Source organism: Miniopterus natalensis, chromosome 4 (assembly GCF_054644295.1).
Source record: "Miniopterus natalensis isolate mMinNat1 chromosome 4, mMinNat1.hap1, whole genome shotgun sequence".
NCBI lineage: Eukaryota > Metazoa > Chordata > Mammalia > Chiroptera > Miniopteridae > Miniopterus > Miniopterus natalensis.
Window position 1 is genome coordinate 70,148,111 of NC_142084.1, and position 17,273 is coordinate 70,165,383.

General features: G+C 49.1%; 1 protein-coding gene across 1 annotated transcript in view; it reads right to left on the reverse strand.

The window, feature by feature from the left end:
* Positions 1-6,247: 6,247 nt before the first annotated feature.
* NOTCH3 (notch receptor 3) overlaps positions 6,248-17,273 on the reverse strand; it is a 33,057-nt gene continuing 22,031 nt past the window's right edge. Inside the window, exons 26-33 of the mRNA XM_087816773.1 lie at positions 16,704-16,858; positions 16,381-16,612; positions 15,295-15,379; positions 14,346-14,508; positions 12,977-13,281; positions 12,564-12,711; positions 9,126-9,223; positions 6,248-8,314 (exon numbers count right to left, since the gene is read on the reverse strand). Of these exons, the coding sequence (XP_087672899.1) occupies positions 7,262-8,314; positions 9,126-9,223; positions 12,564-12,711; positions 12,977-13,281; positions 14,346-14,508; positions 15,295-15,379; positions 16,381-16,612; positions 16,704-16,858 (2,239 nt within the window). The 3' untranslated portion in view covers positions 6,248-7,261. The remainder of the gene's footprint in view (positions 8,315-9,125; positions 9,224-12,563; positions 12,712-12,976; positions 13,282-14,345; positions 14,509-15,294; positions 15,380-16,380; positions 16,613-16,703; positions 16,859-17,273) is intronic.

Sequence of the window (17,273 nt, forward strand, 5' to 3'; positions counted from 1 at the left end):
TTTGGAAGTTTAATTCTGGAAAAATAAATTTTAGATTTTAATTCTGAAGATATATGGAGAAAAACAACAAAAGATGTGCCTTGTCAAGTCCAGAGATATTCAAGGACCATCAAAGAACTTAACAGAAGCAAATAAGCACTGAGGGAGGGATGCCTATGTTTTTCAGGAAGAAAGAAAACCAGGCAGCTGGCAGCAGGCAGCAGGCAGCCATGTTGATCAAGCACAAAGGAGCACACTTCTTCTGTAAAGAGCAAGGTGGTGAATATTTTAGGCTCAGTGGTTGAGCGTGAACCCATAAACCAAGAGATCACGGTTCGATTCCCAGTCAGGGCACATGCCCCGGTTGAGGGCTCGATCCCCAGTAGGGGGCGTGCAGGAGGCAGCCGATCAATGACTCTCTCATCATTGATGTTTCTCTCTCTCTCCCTCTCCCTTCCTCTCTCTGAAATCAATAAAAATCATATATATTTTAAAAAATCTTTAAATTGCCTGGCCTGGCGTGGCTCAGCAGTTGAGCATCGACCTAGGATCCATGAGATCGTGGTTCGATTCCTGGTTGGGGCACATGCCTGGGTTGCGGGCTCAATCCCCAGTCGGGGCTCATGCAGGAGGAGGCCAATCAGTGACTCTCATCATTGATGTTTCTCTCTCTTTCCCTCTCCCTTCCTCTCTCTGAAATCAATAAAGATATGTTTTTAAAAAAAATAAAATACAAAAATTAAATTTTAACTTCAGAATAGGGCTAACATTTTAAAAAAAAACTTTAAACAATATCAGAGAGAACATCAAAGCTCTTATATAGAGAGAATGACAGAAACTCAATTGCCTAGAACACTTCACAGAGAAAAAAGTATTGGATATGACTGTCAAAAAATATAATTTCTAAATATCATGAAACATTGTGAAATTGAAATAAACTTACGGGCAAACCACAAACTAGTAAAAGTTGTGATTCTAAAAAGTGTTTTGTTCTTACAAATCATTAAGAAGAAAATGAAAATTTCCAGTTCCAAGTAAGTATTGGGGATATAACATACAGCATGGTGACTATAGTTAATAATATTGTGTTGCATATTTTAAAGTTGCTAAGAGAGTAGATCTTAAAAGTTCTCATCACAAGAATGTTATATGTCAATTATACTTTAATTTTTTTAAAAATGAACACCCTGGCCCACCTTGCCCCCCCCCCCAACATTTGTGGAATTCAAATGAAGGCTCATATACCATATGACTGAATATTTAAAGTTAACAAACAATTAAATGAAGTATGTTCTAACTCTTCACATTGAGAAACATACCTTCATAATGACCTGGAAATGGCCTACAGGAATAAATCAGACTTTCTTGGGCATCTTAAAGATGCACTCAGTGTAGGAGTCTCTTCTACCACAATTATTCAACCTCTACTTGCATGCCTCTAAGGACAGGGAGGTCACTCCCTGACAAAAATCCCATGACATAGAGCAGAAATTCTGTGCTCAAAACAGCCCTTCTGTAACCTACAAAGACAACAAGACTGAGCTCTGGAATCAGACAGGCCTGCATTTGAATGTTGGTGCCTTCACTTACCGGGGCAGTGTGACCATGGGCAGCTGGTTTTGGCCCTGTAAGCCTCATCTGTGAAAGTGGAGATCGATCCTGTGAGCTCACAGATGATGCCCTGAACAATGCTACAAACCCTTTGGCCTCAGACTCCTTTCAAGGAGAGACAGGATTGTCATTCTCGGCTTTGCACTGCTGGGAAAGCGGAGCACATGTGGGATAATCTGCTCACATTCTCACCATTGTGGTACCAGGATTCAAAGCCAGGAGTCTATCTCTGGAGGCTGTGCTTTAAGGGCTGCGAGTTTGCAGGCTTGCTTTTCATTCTACACATATTCACTGAGCATCTGTTCTGTGCTGGGTGCTGCTCTGGGCGCTGAGAACATAGCAAAAAACTAACCAGGCAGAGACCCCCAGCCTTGGAGGTGCAGGAAGTTATAGAGAAGTGAATCAGGCAATAATCCATGAACGTGAAAACTAAATGAGACTGTGTATTGGACAATAAGTGCTACAGAGAAAGACAAGCAGAGTGCTTAAAGGGCAATCGAGGGGTCAGAGGTGGGTTGCAATTTTAAGTAGGATGGTCAGGAAAGGGCTTGTTGAGGTTTAATGTTCGGTCGCTCTGGAATTTCTCGTTTCCCCTCCCTTGTTTTCTGATCTCATCCCTAGGGCTGGGGATGGGCCAAGGTGGCTTCTCTAGCCAGGCAAAGGCCCTGAATTCACACTTGAAAGAAATGAGCAAATTAGTCAAGAGGATACTAGGAGGAAGAGAGTGTCCTCTATAGAGGCAACAGCTGGTGCAAAGGCCCTGAGGCTGGACTGTGCCTGGAAAAGGAAGAGCAAGGAGGAAGAGAGGGGTAGAAGGAGTGAGAGGTGGGAGGTGATGAGAGCATGTTTTGTAGGGTCTTGTGGGCTCACAGTGAGGACTGCAGCTTCTACACCTAGTCATGTGGGAGCCATGCAAGACTCTGAGCAGAGGAAGGACATGACCTAACTCAGGTGTTCCTGGGTGCCCTCTGGCCACTATGGGAGAACAGAGTTTGGGGAACATGAGTGGGGAGGATGAGGGCTGGACCATGGAGGTGGTAAGAGATGGACAATATGGACAAATTGTGCAGGAGGAGCCCACTGAATTTTCTGACAGGTTAAGATGTGGGTGTGAGAGAAAGAGCAGGGAGTGGGAGTTGGCAGAGCTGCAACAGGAGGGTGGGGTGAGACCCATCCAGCCAGGAGTCAGAGGGGACTCTGTTCAGTTCAGAGAATGCCAGGGGTAGACACACACCCAGCCTGGTGGACTCATACGGACAGCCAGGCCCCAGTGCACCTTCACCATAGAGGTGGCATCTGTGGCAGGCCCCTGCACCCACCTCAGAGAGAAAGAAAAGGGACTTCCTGAATGGGGCTGAAATTTAAGCTGCAACAGCTGAGAAGTTTGCCTCAAGGTGTCCAGATTGTCACAGGTGAGAGTGTCTGGCCAAAATGAAGTCAGGTTACAGGACTAGAAATTTCCGTATTTGCATACCTGGAACCTATGAAAAGTGCACCTATGGAAAGACCCCCAGGCCAGCTGCTTGTCTGGTGGGAGAGTTAGTGGGAGGTAGTTGGTACTGAGCTAAGGGGCAGGCCAATGGCACTTCCACGGTGAGGCTAAGGGATGAAGAACACGTGGAGTTCGGGTCTGGAGTCTTTCCTTTTCTTCTTCTCCTTTCTTCTCCTCAGGAACAACTCCCTCACCCCCCCACCACCAAAAGCAGGAGCCCCTTCCCCAGCACCTTTGAGCCCTCGCTGCTGAATGACTCTATAGGACTATGTGTGCATTTAGGGCTATGAAGTTCCAGGCACATGTGTGCATGTGTGTGCCTGCTGCTTGCAGGGCACACATGTGTGCATTTGGTACCTCATGTGCTCAGACAACACATGAGCTGGGGGTGAGCTTGGGTGGCTTCTCCAGCCCAGCAAAGGCCCCAAATTCATGCTTACCATGGCCAAGGGAGTTTCCTGCCTGCATCGCTTGCTGCTCGCAGCCTGAGAGGGGAGGGGCTGAAGACCTGGGTCCTGTTATACAGGGGGTCCCTAGAGCTGCTGTCCCAGGGGCCCCTCAGCCACTAACAAGCCCCCCAGGGCTCAGGCTGGTGACACCCTACGGGTTTTTTCCCTCCTGGAAACTGGAGGCCCGGGGGTCCACTTCCCAGGCCCCCAGGCTCACATGGCAAAAAATGGGAAAGGACTAATTATGGTTTCTTTTTGTGGACAGCTGTCGCAAATGCACTCCTCACTTTATCAGAGCTCCCCAGGGCCCGTCAGTGCCCACCTGTGCTGGGCAAAGCTGCTACCCCAAGGAAAATGTGCGCCCAACCCTGCCCCAAAGGAGAGAAGGAAGAAGTGGATCGCTTGATGTTCTTATACACACGTTCCCGGGGCTTAACTTCTCAGAGTAACCACAGCTCCTCAGTCCCTCTCCTTGTTCTCCCCAGAATTAATTCGTCATCAAATCTTCTCTACTCTTCCTCCTCAAGTTCCCCATCCCCTCTGCCCCACCCTAACTCAAGCTGCAACATTCCCACCTGTTGCAAAAGCTTGTCGTGTCACCTTCCTCTAGTCTGTCCTCTGCACTGGCCACCAGAACAGGAGCTCTGGCTGTGTTCCCTTTCTACTCAGGGACCTTCCATGGCTCCCCACTGCCCTCAGAGCAAAGTTTAAAATTCCCCATCTTCACGTTTAAGACCCTTGTGATCTGGCTCCTGGTACCTTCTCCAGTTCCAAATCCAGCCATTGCTCCATATACATCTGTGTATTAAATTAACAATAAGGAAACGAGGCATAGATTCAGCCATTCCAAATTGCTGACCCTTCCTCAGATTTCCATGCTGTATCACAGCATTTTGCCCCTCCCCATGCTATTTCCTTTCCCCTCCTCTTAGCCTCCTGGCAAACTCCTAACCCTCCTGAATATCACATCTCCAGCATAAAGATATACACACATCTTCTTTATCCGTTCATCCATTGACTGACATTAGGTTGTTTCCATATTTTGGCCAATGTGAATAGTGCTGCAATGAACACAGTTCTAGCTGAGAAATTTAACCTCATGAATTAAATTTCATTACTGGACACGAATACAGTCTCATCATTGCAAACTCCTACTCTATATCAGCAACCCCTGTCATATTTGGGGTTCTTCCAGAAAACCCTGAGACAAGGATTTAAGTAGAAAAAAGTTTATTTTGGAGGAGACCCCAGAAAATACAAGCAGGTAAGTGGAGTAATGAGAAAAGGAACTAATAGAACATATGTTATCAGGCAACTGACCCCTGTGGCAGCTGGGGGTTCATTCCCACTGGAAATCTCCAGGAAGTTGCATGGAATATTTATTAGTTGCTTCCACAGAATTCCTCTTCTGCAAACCTGATTGCCTTCAATTTACCCCTCCCCAGTCCCAGAACACAGACTGATTGCTTTAAGAAATCAGTACATCCCATATCCCATTACCATAGTGATTGAGTAGAGCAGCAGTGATGAAAAGCAATCCCCCCAACCACCACTACCAGGTGACAATTGACAAAGCCTGTAGACATTTTTGGTTGTCACAATGGAGAAGGGGCATCTGGTGGGTGGGGGCCAGGGATGCCATTAAACATCCTACAATGCACAGGAGAGCTCCCTATAGTAAAGAATGATCTGTCCACAGATGTCAATAGTGGCAACACTGAAAAACCCTCAATAAGAGGATGGGCACATGACCCAGTTGGAGTCAATACAAAATCAACCCCAAGTCTAGAAGTTTCTCAGTTCCCTGGAAAGTGCAATATGGTCCATGACCTTTGCACCTATTTTGTTAACACAGAGGGAGGGCTAAGAGCTGTGCAGGTGGAAAGAGAAGCTGGGTTGGGTACCACGTGGAGCCTGAGGATGACATTGATCCCCAGAGAAAAATCTGTAGAGACGAAGAGAAATTCAGCCTCATTTGAGTCACTAGATCAAATCTCCCCTGAAGCTGGTCCTTTTTAGTTACATGAATTAATATTTTTGTTTGTTTGTTTAAGCCAACTGAGTTGATTTTTGTGTCACATGCAACCAAGAGCACTCCAAGCGATAGGGGATTCAAGAACATGATCCCATCCTGTCTTCCTGGAGGACCCCTGTGTGACACAACCTTGTCTTGGAGCACAATTGGTTGCAAGACATAGAAACCCACCCCAGCTGGTATATGTATAGAATTTATTACATGGATGCAGCATTGTCTCCAGACCCCAAGGAAGCATGAAGTAGAGGTGACTTTCATGCAAAACCAGCATCAGGTACTTAGAAGGCAATGAATAAATAAAAAAACTCCTTCCAACTCTAGAACCATTTGCGTACCCTTTTCTGATTCTCCCTGCATATTAGCTCCATTCTTCTGCTGTTTGCGGAAGTACCCATTGCTCCACACTGGCCACCCATATTTAATCTGCTGGTGACCTTAAGAGTTCCGCCAACTGATGGCTTTCTTAGCATTTCCATTAAAGGTTTTCGAGTGAATCTGATTGAATCATCCTAAGTCGGGTGACCCCTGACCCAATCAGTGGAGTCATCTGCCAAAAGAGGAAGCAGCAGAGTAGGCAGGCTAGCCAAGTGGGTTTAACCCAAGATGGGAGCTCAAGGTAGCCTTGGAGGGACAGAAGACCCACCACTCCCACTCCCCACCTTATGTAGACACAGACCAATGGAGTGTTAACTATTCCTTTATTAGGTGGTAAGGGGGGTGGGATCTGTACAATGCAAGGCCTGGGGATTTAGCTACACAGGGATTGTGGTCAGAAGCCATATTACAAAAATAGCCTAAAAATACTTCTATTCTGCCATGGGGCTAGGCCAGGGGAGGACCAGGAGAGGCGCTATTCCGGCAGCTCCTTCCCATCTTGCAGTCCCATATGTACAGGGAGACGAAGTGAAATGCACGTCTCCCCCTGGTCCTCATGCTCCCACCACCCACCCCCAAGTTCCCAAAGGGAGGTGGCCCAAGCGTTAGGGTGGGGGTATAATCTGGGGTGAGCTCTCTGAGGCAGAAGGGCCCTTCCCCCAGCAAAGCTATAGAACAAGTTCCATCTGGAATGCAGTGAAGTGAGGGAGGTGGGGTGGGGAGTAAGCTCCCACATCTTGCCAACCCCGGACCCCAGGTACACACCAGGGTCATGTACTCGGTACACAGGATCCCAGTCATGCCTGTGTACTCGGTACACAGAATCCAGCTTGGCCAAATGGGCCCACAGACTCAGCCCCATGGGGGCACTGGGGGGTTTTCAGGGGGCAGGGAGCATCTCCATATATATTTTTTTGTAAAAAATAATAATAATAAGTTTGTTTAAATGAATTTGTTTCTATACAAAATGTAAAAAAAATAATAATAATCCACTCGTGTCAGAGTATGAGTGAGAGAGACCAGAGAAGGCAAGAAAGGAATGAAGGGAGAATTGGGGAGCAGGAGGAGGGGAGGACAGGAGAAGGTCCCAGACTCATCACAAGACCCATGGGTGGGGGTCAGCCTGAACCCCTTATAAATAAAGGAAGACTGAAGTCCTAGGCTGGTGACCTATCTCAGTCACACTGCAGGGGTACAGGACGCAGGAGGATTGACAAAGAGAGAAGAGAATGAAAAAGATTAAAGGAAAGAGGGGAGAGAGAAGAGAATCAGGATGGGGTGTCTCTTCAGCCCCCTCAAATCCAAGAACTGAGGAGCATCTCAAGCCAACACCTGCCTCTTGGGGGTGACTTCAGGCTGGGGCCCCAGCTGGGTCTGGGTCTGAACTAGGGGGCCAGGGACGGACAGGGAGAGGGGCTGGGCAGGCAGTGTCCCAGCGGCCGTGGCCGTGGCCCCAGTGGCAGTGGCCGGGCTGGGTGTGGAGTCGGACCAGTCTGAGAGTGAGGGAGGCGAGGGGCTGGCCCAGTGCTCAGGGGACTCAGGGGATGGGGTCAGGTAGGGATGCTCACTGGGGACCCGCAGAAAGCGAGCCTTGGGGGAGCTGCCGTGGGCCCCGGGCACTGGATACTCCTCACCATGTCCTGGGGCTGCCAGATATGGCGGGGGCCGCTCCTGGGAAGACATGGGGGTCCCGGGGTTCAGCAGCTGGGGTCCTGGTGCCAGCGGAAGCAGGAACGAGGGACCTGGCGGGGCAGGTGGGGGCAGCCGGGCCCAGTCAAGGGGAACAGCCACAGGGTTCAGCAAGCCCAGGCTGAGCACGCAGCCCCCAGGGGGCTGGCACCCTAGACCTGCCCTGCCCGCACCACCAAGTTGTGCCAGGGACACAGCCGTGGTGGTGGCACCTGCATAGGGCCCCTCAAGGGGGAAGCCTCCGGGGGATACAGGGGGCCCACCAAAGGGCCGTGGGGAGTCCAGAGAGTCTACAGGCGACAATGTGACCGAGCTCTCAGCCAGGGGACCCGGGCAGGCCAGAGTCAACTTCTTGCCCCGGCCCCGGGTGCCCTGTGGTCCCAACCCTGATTTCCCTGGTGGCCTTCGGCTCTTCTTGCCCCCGGACTGTGCTGCCTTGAGGCCAGGGAGGAAGGCCCCAGGCGGGCAGAGCAGGGGCCCCAGGCCATGGGAGCCCGGGGGACTGCGAGGCCCACTGGGCTGGTCCAGCAAGCGCACAATGTCCTGGTGCAGCCTCTCCTGGGCCACATCACGTGGCAGCCTGTCCAGATGGTCAGTGATCTCCCGGTTGGCAAAGTGATCCAGCAGGAGCTTGGCAGCCTCATAGCTGCCCTCCCGGGCAGCCAGGAACAGTGGAGTCTCCTCCTAGGGGGAGCCCAGAACCGGCAAGATGTCAGGGTCACAAGGTCAACTCCTGGACAACACCAGGGCCCCCATCCTCTGGTGGAACCTAAGAGCTAAGAGTTCATACTCTCCAACCTGGCACACCTGTGTTCAACTCCCAGCTCTGATGGGGGAACCTAGGCAAGTTCTTCTGTTTAAACCATATTCACGGAGCACCTACTAAGTGCCAGGCCCCAGAGCCAGGAACAGGGCGAGGAGAGTGAGGCACTCACCTTAGGCACAAAATTTAAAGGGGCATCAGAACTCTCAGTCATCAAAATAAATATTTTAATGCAATATTTTTAAAAAATAATTTAAATTAATGCAAAAAAATGTCCATAACGAATAAAATATGGAAAATTTAAATAAGGACAGAATTCACCCTCTACCACTCTGAGTTTCACTCTTATCTGTGAAATGAGTAGAGTAACACCACCTTGCAAGGCTCTTTAAACAAAGATCATAAAGTTACCTTTTACTGAGGTTCCACTTAGCACATTACCTCACTGAATCCTAGGAAGAGGCAATGAGAAAGGTACTGTTGCTTTTCCATTTCACAGATGAGAACACTGAGATTCAGAGGAATTAAGTAACTTTCCCAAGGTCACATGGCAACTGCCACACACTTCCTCCTCTGATCTGTTGCTGGAGCCTCTTGGGCCCAAGTCCCAACCCTAAAAGCTGGCTGCAGGCTGGGTGAATGCTCCCACTAGCCTACCCCACTCTCTGCTACCTGGTAAGGGGAGGTCTGTGCCAGGGCTGACCCCCAGGTGGACCAAGGGCTGGGGCTCACCTTGCTATCCTGCATGTCCTTATTGGCTCCATTTTTGAGCAGAGCCAAGGTGGCCTCCACGTTGTTGACAGCTGCAGCCCAGTGTAAGGCTGATTTCCCTGGGGGAGTCAGGAGAGGTCAGGGTCAGAATCAGGCTCATGTCCTGGCCCGCAAGGAGGAGAGGCAGGAAATGGCCAGAATATGGCCTGGCAGGAAAGAGCAAACCTGCCATGAGTATCTGAGCATCTGTGTTTGGGTCCATGTGTGTGTACAGATCCGTAAAATGACTCTCTGTCCAAGGGAGACACTGTACATGTGTGTGCACACCTGTACATGTGACTCTCTATATACAGAGAGAACTATGCAGCCCTCACTTGTTTGTACCTAGAGGTGTGCTGTCCAATGCAGTTGCCACCATTCGCATGTGCCTCTTCAGATTTAAATTAACTAAAATTAAATAAAATAGGTATCAAGACCATTCAATGGGGAAAGAATAGCTTTCTCAACAAATGGAGCTGGAACAACTAGATCTCCATATGCAAAAGAATAAAGTTGGACTTCCTACCTCATGCTATATACAGAAAATAACTCAAAATGGTATCAAAGACCTAAATATAAAAGCTGAAACTATAAAACATTTAGAAAAAAAATAGGAGAAAATCTTTTTGATCTTGAATTAGACAAAGATTCTTTAGATATAACACCAAAAACAGAAGCAATAATACAACAACAAAAATAGATAAACTGCCCGGCCAGCATGACTCAGCAGTTGAGCATCAACCTATGATCCAGGAGATCAAGGTTCAATCCCCGTCAGGGCACTCGCCCTCGTTGCAGGCTTGAGTGCAGGAGGCAGCCAATCAATGACTCTCTCATCACTGATATTTCTATCTCTCTCCCTCCCTCACCCTCCCTTTATATATATATATAAAGATCTATATATTTTTTAAAATAGATAAACTGGACATCATCAAAATTAAAACTTTTGTGCTTGGGAGGACAACATCAAGAAAGTAAGGCCCTCACCAGGTAGTTCAGTTGGTTAGTGTCATCCTAATATACCAAGGTTGCAGGTTCTATTCCCAGTCAGGGCATATATAAGAATCAACCAATGAATGCATAAATAAGTGGAATGACAAATCATTCTCTCTCTCTCTCCCTCCCTCCCTCTCTCAAAAAAATCAATAAATTTACAAAACTTTTTTAAAGGAAGTGAAAAGAAAACCTACAAATTGGGAGAAATATTTATAAATCATATATCCGATAAGAGACATACCTAGAATATATAAGGAACCTTCATGACTAAATAATAGAAAGACAAATAGCCCAATTAAAAATGGGCAAAACATCTGAATAGACATTTTGCAAAAGAAGACATACAAATGGCCAAAAAGCACATAAAAGATGCTCAACATCATTAGCCATTGGGAAAATGAAAATCAAAACCACAGTGAGATACCAATTCACACCCACTATAAACAAAAAGACAGATAATAAAAAGTGTTGGCAAGGATGTGGACATATTGGAACCCTCATATGCTGTTGGTGGAAGTGAAAAATGGGGCAGCCACTGTAGAAAACAGTCTGGCAGATCCTCAAAAGGTTAAAGATAGTTACCATGTGACCCAGCAATTCTGCTCCTAGGTATCTACCTAAGAAAAATCAAAAGATATGTCCACACAAAAACCTGTACACGAATGTTCATAGCAGCATTACTCATAATAGCCAAAAAGAAGAAACAACCCAAATGTCCACCAATGGATGAATGAATAAAAAAATGTGGCATATTCATACAATAAAATATTATTTGGTAATAAAAAAGCAATACTGATACACTACAACATTCGTGAACCTTGAAAACATGCTAAATGAAAGAAGCCAGTCAAAAAGACCACCTATTGTCCAGCTCCATTCATGTGACTATCCAGAATAGGCATACCCATAGAGGCAGGAAGTACATTAGTGGTTGCCTAGAGCAGGGGAAATGGGGGTGAGGTGATGGCTAAGAGTTTCTTCCTTTTTTTTTAATCCTCATTTGAAGATATTTTTCCATTGCTTTTCAGAGAGAGAGAGAGAGACACGGGTTAGTTGCCTCCTGCACGTGCCCCGGTCCGCTGATTGAGCCTGCAACCGAGGTATATGTGCTTGGCCAAAATCGAACCCAGCACCCTTCAGTCCGCAGGCCAGTGCTCTAACCACTGAGCCAAACTGGCTAGGGCAGGGGTTTTTTTTTTAAGTGATAGAAGTATTCTAAAATTTATTGTGAGGATATTTGCACAACTATGGGATTATACTAGATGCCCTTGGATTTTATACTTTGAGTGAATTATATCTAAGTAAAGTTTTTTAAAGCAGGCAAAGCAAAGGTTAAAACATTAAATGAAATAAAACATTTTGTTCTCCTCAACCCAGCAACATTACAAACGCTCAATAGACGCCACATGTTGCCAGTGATTACCATCCTGGACAGCACAATCAGAATATTTCCATCATCACAGAAAGTTCTGTTGGACAGTGCTCCTCTAGAGCCATATTTTTCAACCAGGAGTGATACCCCCACCACCCACAGAGGCATTAAGCAATGTTGGGGGACATTTTTGGTTGTCACAACTGGGAAGTAGGGTGCTACTAGCATCTAACAGTTCAAGGCCAGGGGCGCTGCTTAACACCGTGCAATGCACAGGATGGCCACTACCACCAAAGATGATCCAATCCCAAATGTCACTGGTAGGTTGAGAACACCTCCAAAAGTTGAGAACACCTACTCCAAAGGATGTTTGTCAGCATCTGAGTGTATCTACTGTGTGAGATCCTCTGGACATGAGGGCAGGTTGTGAATCTCCAGAACTCTGCAATCAAGCCACCTCCAGGGAGGGAGAGGCCACCTCGTATAATTGAGTCTGTTCACCAATTTATTATACCAGCTTCCCAGCAGATGGCAGCAGTAAGTACTTCTAACAAAGCAGGTAGAAATAGAGTACCTTGGGGAAGGGTGCCTTTTTCTAAATCACTGATGTGTGCGATAAGCTAGTGGACGCATAAAAAAAAATGCATGAGAGCCCTAGCCAGTTTTGCTCAGTGGTTAGAGCGTCAGCCTGTGGACTGAAGGGTCCCAGGTTCGATTCCAGCCATGGGTATGTACCTCGATTGCAGGCTCAAGCCCCGGCCCCGGTCAGGGTGATTGCAGGAAGAAACCAATCAATGTGTCTCTCTGACATCGATGTTCCTCTCTCTCTCTCCCCCCGCCCCCCTCCCATTCTCTCTGAAAAGCAATGAAAAAAATATCCTCTGGTGAAGATTTAAAAAAAAAAAATGCATGAGAGTGTAAGTGCATGTTGCAGCCCTGTTATGTGTAAAGGACCTTCAGTGATTGAGTAGCAATGTGAGTGAGAGTTCACACCAACAAGACAGTCAGGGTCCATGTGACACCCTCTCAGCCCCCACCACCCACCAGCCTACCAAGTTCATCCACAGCATTGACATCAGCATGGCTGGCAATGAGCTCTTCCACCATGCCCTCCACCGCCAGGCGGGCCGCCAGGATCAATGCTGTCGATCCATCTGCCATGCGGGCATCCAGGTCTGTAGAGCGGTTCCGAATGAGAATCTAGGGGAGAAAGGGTACAGCAGAGGGAGTCATGGCAGGAACAGGGGAACCAGGCGTACCTCTAAGCCCTCTGAGGTCCCCAATCTTCACATCCCCTGGAATCAGTGAGATTCAGGAAGCAGCTACTTGCCAGAAACTGTACTCCCATATATCCCCATTTTACAAATGAAAAAAATGAGCTCTGAAAGACAGAACTGGGGCTCAAACTCAGATCAGTGTGATGCCTGTCCCAGCTCTCATGGCCAGAGAGGCAGGCCCATCTCACCTGGAAGACGCCCTGGGCATCGGCAGTGACAGCCGTGTGCAGCGGGGTACGGCCCGAGTGGTCTTGGGCATTGGTGTCTGCTCCGGCATCCAGCAGCCGCTTGGCCGCATCAGCGCGGGCATAGCGGGCGGCCAGGTGCAGGGCCGTCTCACCCGTGCGGTCAGTCCGCGCCCCGAGCTGGGCCCCCTGGCAAATCAGATCGGAGATGATGCTGGCTGATGTGTCTTCTGCCTCGTCCTCCTCAGCTGGCACTGGCTCCAGGGCTCCCCCGCAGAAGGAGGCCAGCATGAGCGGGGTGAAGCCATCTGCAGGGAACGGGAATGTGTCACAGGAAGGTGGGTATGGGGCCTTTCCAGGGAATCCTATTGAGGGCACTGTACTGGGAAGCCGTGGGACACATGGCAGCACATCTGCATGCACATGCACACACGCGTCTGTGTCAGGTGCCCCAGAAGCCATCCCAGGGTGAGGATTCATGAGCATCTTGTTTGCCCCAGAGGGGCTCCTAGGTAGAAAGGGGAAAAGGACAAGGAGGGAGGAAGACAAACAAACATGCACCTCAGACAAATTCCCAGGAGGTTATTTCAGCCTGTTCCCAAAGGGGGAGTCTGGAGGCTGAGTTGTACCTGTAGTTATAATCCAGCTAGAGGCAAAGGAGCTGTGCTTTTCAAATACCCACACTCACAGGTTATGAGTGCCCCCAAGGACATAAAATCCCTGAGGGACTTCAAAAGACGCAAGCCTTTTGAAGCAAAACAGCGCTAGGGGAAGAATACCCTAAAATATGGCAAAGATGGATCCAACAGGATCCAGATAACATGGTAAGCAGCACTCTGTGTGAGCATTTGGCCTGGTTTCCTTAGCGAGACACTTGCACCCCCTTCTCCATCCTCAAGCTCTGGTTAGAGTCAAACTCCTCCCTTAGGGACAGGCATATGGCCCAGGCTTAGTCACTCTGTGTATTCCAGGCCCCAGGCCACACTGATTAGTTCAGGGATGGGCATGTGACCCTAACCTGTCCAATCAGAACTCATTCTGGGACTTTTTCTGGTGCAAATGGGAAAAGGTTTTATAAGGCTGGTCCTGCCTATGGCCATGGTGTCTCTAGTAAAAGCTTGCCTGGGCTGGAGCCAAGGGATGGTAAGTCCTGGATTCAAATGTACATGATGCTTCCAGTTACAAGAGTCAGTAAGTCCCTTATTTTACTTAAGCTAGTATGAGTTGGGCTATTATCACTTACAATCAAGAGCCCTGATTGACACATAGTGCCACAAACAAACACCCAGACACACCTAGTTCTCCCAAGAACACAGACTAAGACAAAAACTCTCACAAGTAGGAGAGGGGGAGAGAGGGTGCCATCACTGACCTGGGCCACGCACATTGACATCCATGCCATCAGCATCCACGTCGCCCTGCGGAGGTGTCAAGGCCATAGCTGGTGCCACGCGGATGTCAGCAGCAACTAGGTGGTGTTGAGTCCACTGGCGGCAATCCACAGCATCCTCAGCCCCCACACCAGGCTCCTCTACCTGGAGGCACAAGGACTCAGGTTTTCACAAGGAGTTGGGAGAGACAGAGGGACGGTCTGGGTTTCTCTCACGGAGATGCACACACAGCCCCCCCAAAACCGATTGTTTTCTACATAAGGAAACAGGAAATTGACATACTGGAGCTCAGTGAATGAATTAGAGAAAAAAACTGGAATTTTAATCCAAATTGTAGGGGGGAAGGGCTTGGAACCCTAGGTAGGTGATCAAGGAAGAGACATAGAGCATAGCAACTGTCAGCACACACCTGTCTATACATTGGACACAAACACACCGAAAACAAGATTACGAGGACAATTCTACTGACAACAACATCAAGAATAAAATACTTAGAATTAAATTTCACAGAAAAAATGCAAAACTTAAATTCTGGAAACTAAAAATCATTGATAAAAGAAATGAGGGGCTAGGGGGTCCTTCAAGGATCAGTATTAATCTGGGAACAGGAATATGATCATGAGGTATAGGAACCAAACAGTCACACACAAATGTATCTATGTACCTTCATGAACATAGCAACTGGGCCCCTAGCAGGAGCTTGATAAATTTCATTCATGGTCCAAAAGGCATGAGTGATGTGATGGAAGCAAGACAGAATATTCTTAACCAGTCTGCCAGGGCACTTAAGAGCCTTTGGGCACCAAACACAGAGCCCGATCAAGCTAGACCTGAGCTTAAGGATCCAGGTGACTTCCTCTAAGCCCTCCCACTAACCTTTGGGGACCCACCCAAGACCCTGAAAGCAAGGGTCAAAAGAGGGAGCACAACCTTCAGTCGCTTGGCCTCTGGGCACTCTGTGTCCATCCAGTCTGTTGCTACCTCCCCCATCAGACTCTCGCCCTTGGCCATGTTCCTGTGGAGACAATGGGTAGAGGAGTGGGTAGAGGGGACAATAGAGACATGTGACCTGGAAGAATCTGGGGTGGGGTCATAGCAGAGGTCCTAGAGGTGAGGTCTGGGTCTGGAGTTGGGGTAGGTCAGTAGGAGCAGGGGGCAGGGTCTAGACACAGGGTCCAATGAGAGGTTGCAGGATAGGGTCAAGGTCACAGGGGATACAGTCAGGGGTTATAATGAGTGACAAACAGGGCCTTAACGTAGAACTGTGGAAGAAGACAGGAGTGGGGTCAGGGGTAAGAGCAGTGAGCTGTGGAATAGGTGAGGGTCATAGGCATACAACAGGAGTTAGAGAGGATGATGTCATCATAGCATAGAGTTGACTTCATAACAGGTAAGAGATGTAGCCAAGATGAGGAGGTTGTGGAGAGGGGTCAGGGGGTCATGGGGTCAAAGATGAGGGGTAAATTCAGGGGTTAAGCCAGGGTGGGGTTGGGGTCTTGAGAGACGGATCAAGGAGTTGGAGAAGGTGAAACCTAGGGTCAAGGCCAGGATTGAAGGTCATAGGGAATGGACAATGAGTTGGGATGAAAAGGGGATCAGAGAGGAGGTCAAAGGTCAGGGTGGGTTAGAGCCAGAGGTGACATTGGGGGTCACAGAGGAGAGGCTCAAGGGTCAGGGAAGTGTTGGGATACCGACAGAGGTCATGGAGTCAGCAGTCATGTGGGAATGAATGCTGAGTATCAGGGTGAAATCTGAGAGGCCAGGGTCGGGGTGGGGTCCAGGCAGGGTCAGGATAGAATTTGAGTTAGAGAAACTGGGACATAGGAAATGGAATCAGGGATCATGAATCAGGGGTGATCCCTAAGGGATCACAGAGTCAATGGTCATGGGGAGAAACACTGGGGTCCAGGCTGGAGTCTGAAGTTAGGGTCCAATTGGGGTCAGAGTCAGGTTAAGGTGAACTCAAGGGCTCACAGGCCCCTAAAGTCAGGGACAGGGAGAGGGCAGGGTCCTCACTTCATGCCCAGCGCATCTTGGCCCACAGGCTCCCGCCGGCCCTTGTGGCCAGTGGCCACATCCTTGTGCACCGCGAAGCCTTCAGGGAACCAGAGGGTGCTGTGCTCACGCTTGCGCCGGGCCACCATGACCACCAGGACAAGGATGACCAGCAGGAAGACCGCACTGGCAGCCAGCAGCGGCAAAAGCGGCACACTAGGCTCCAGCGGCTCTAGCGGCTCCAGCGGCTCTCCTGCAGGCAGGACATGAAGGACTTCAACCATGGCCTGGACCCCACCGTGGGAGCCCCGATTCCACCCTGGTCGCCCGCCAGCCGGGCTCACCGCGCACAGCCCACAGTGGGTATGGGAAGTCCAGGCGCTCCACCGCTGACAGTGCTCCCAGGTAGTCAGCCGCACTCTGGGCATCGGGGAAGCAGTGGTCATTCTCAGGCAACTGCAGGCACAGCCGGTTGTCAATCTCCAGCATCACCACTGAGCTGTGGGGACACAGGGGAGGGACAGGCTGGCTCAATTGGACACCTAATGCCAGCCTGGCACCAAGCCCCATCCCCCCCCCAATGCCAGGCTCCGAAGAGCTGTGTCCACTCACCATGTACCCATGGCCCACCTGCCCCCATCTAGCATCCAATCCCACCACACTCCCCAAACCAGTCTTGCTGTGGCCACCAGTGTCCCTCAGGCCATGGCTCCAATGGGAACTGTTTTCATGTCAACATCTCTCCATGGCTGCTGTTGGCAACATGCCCAAATCTCCCTTATCAGATTGCTGTATCCATCTCCGGACTGCTATGAGCGCTGGCTTCTAACAGCAGAAACCTCCTCTTCTCTGGAGAACTGGCCCCAGCAAGGTGGGTACCCTCTTTCTTGAGAGGTGATACCCCTTAGGGATGC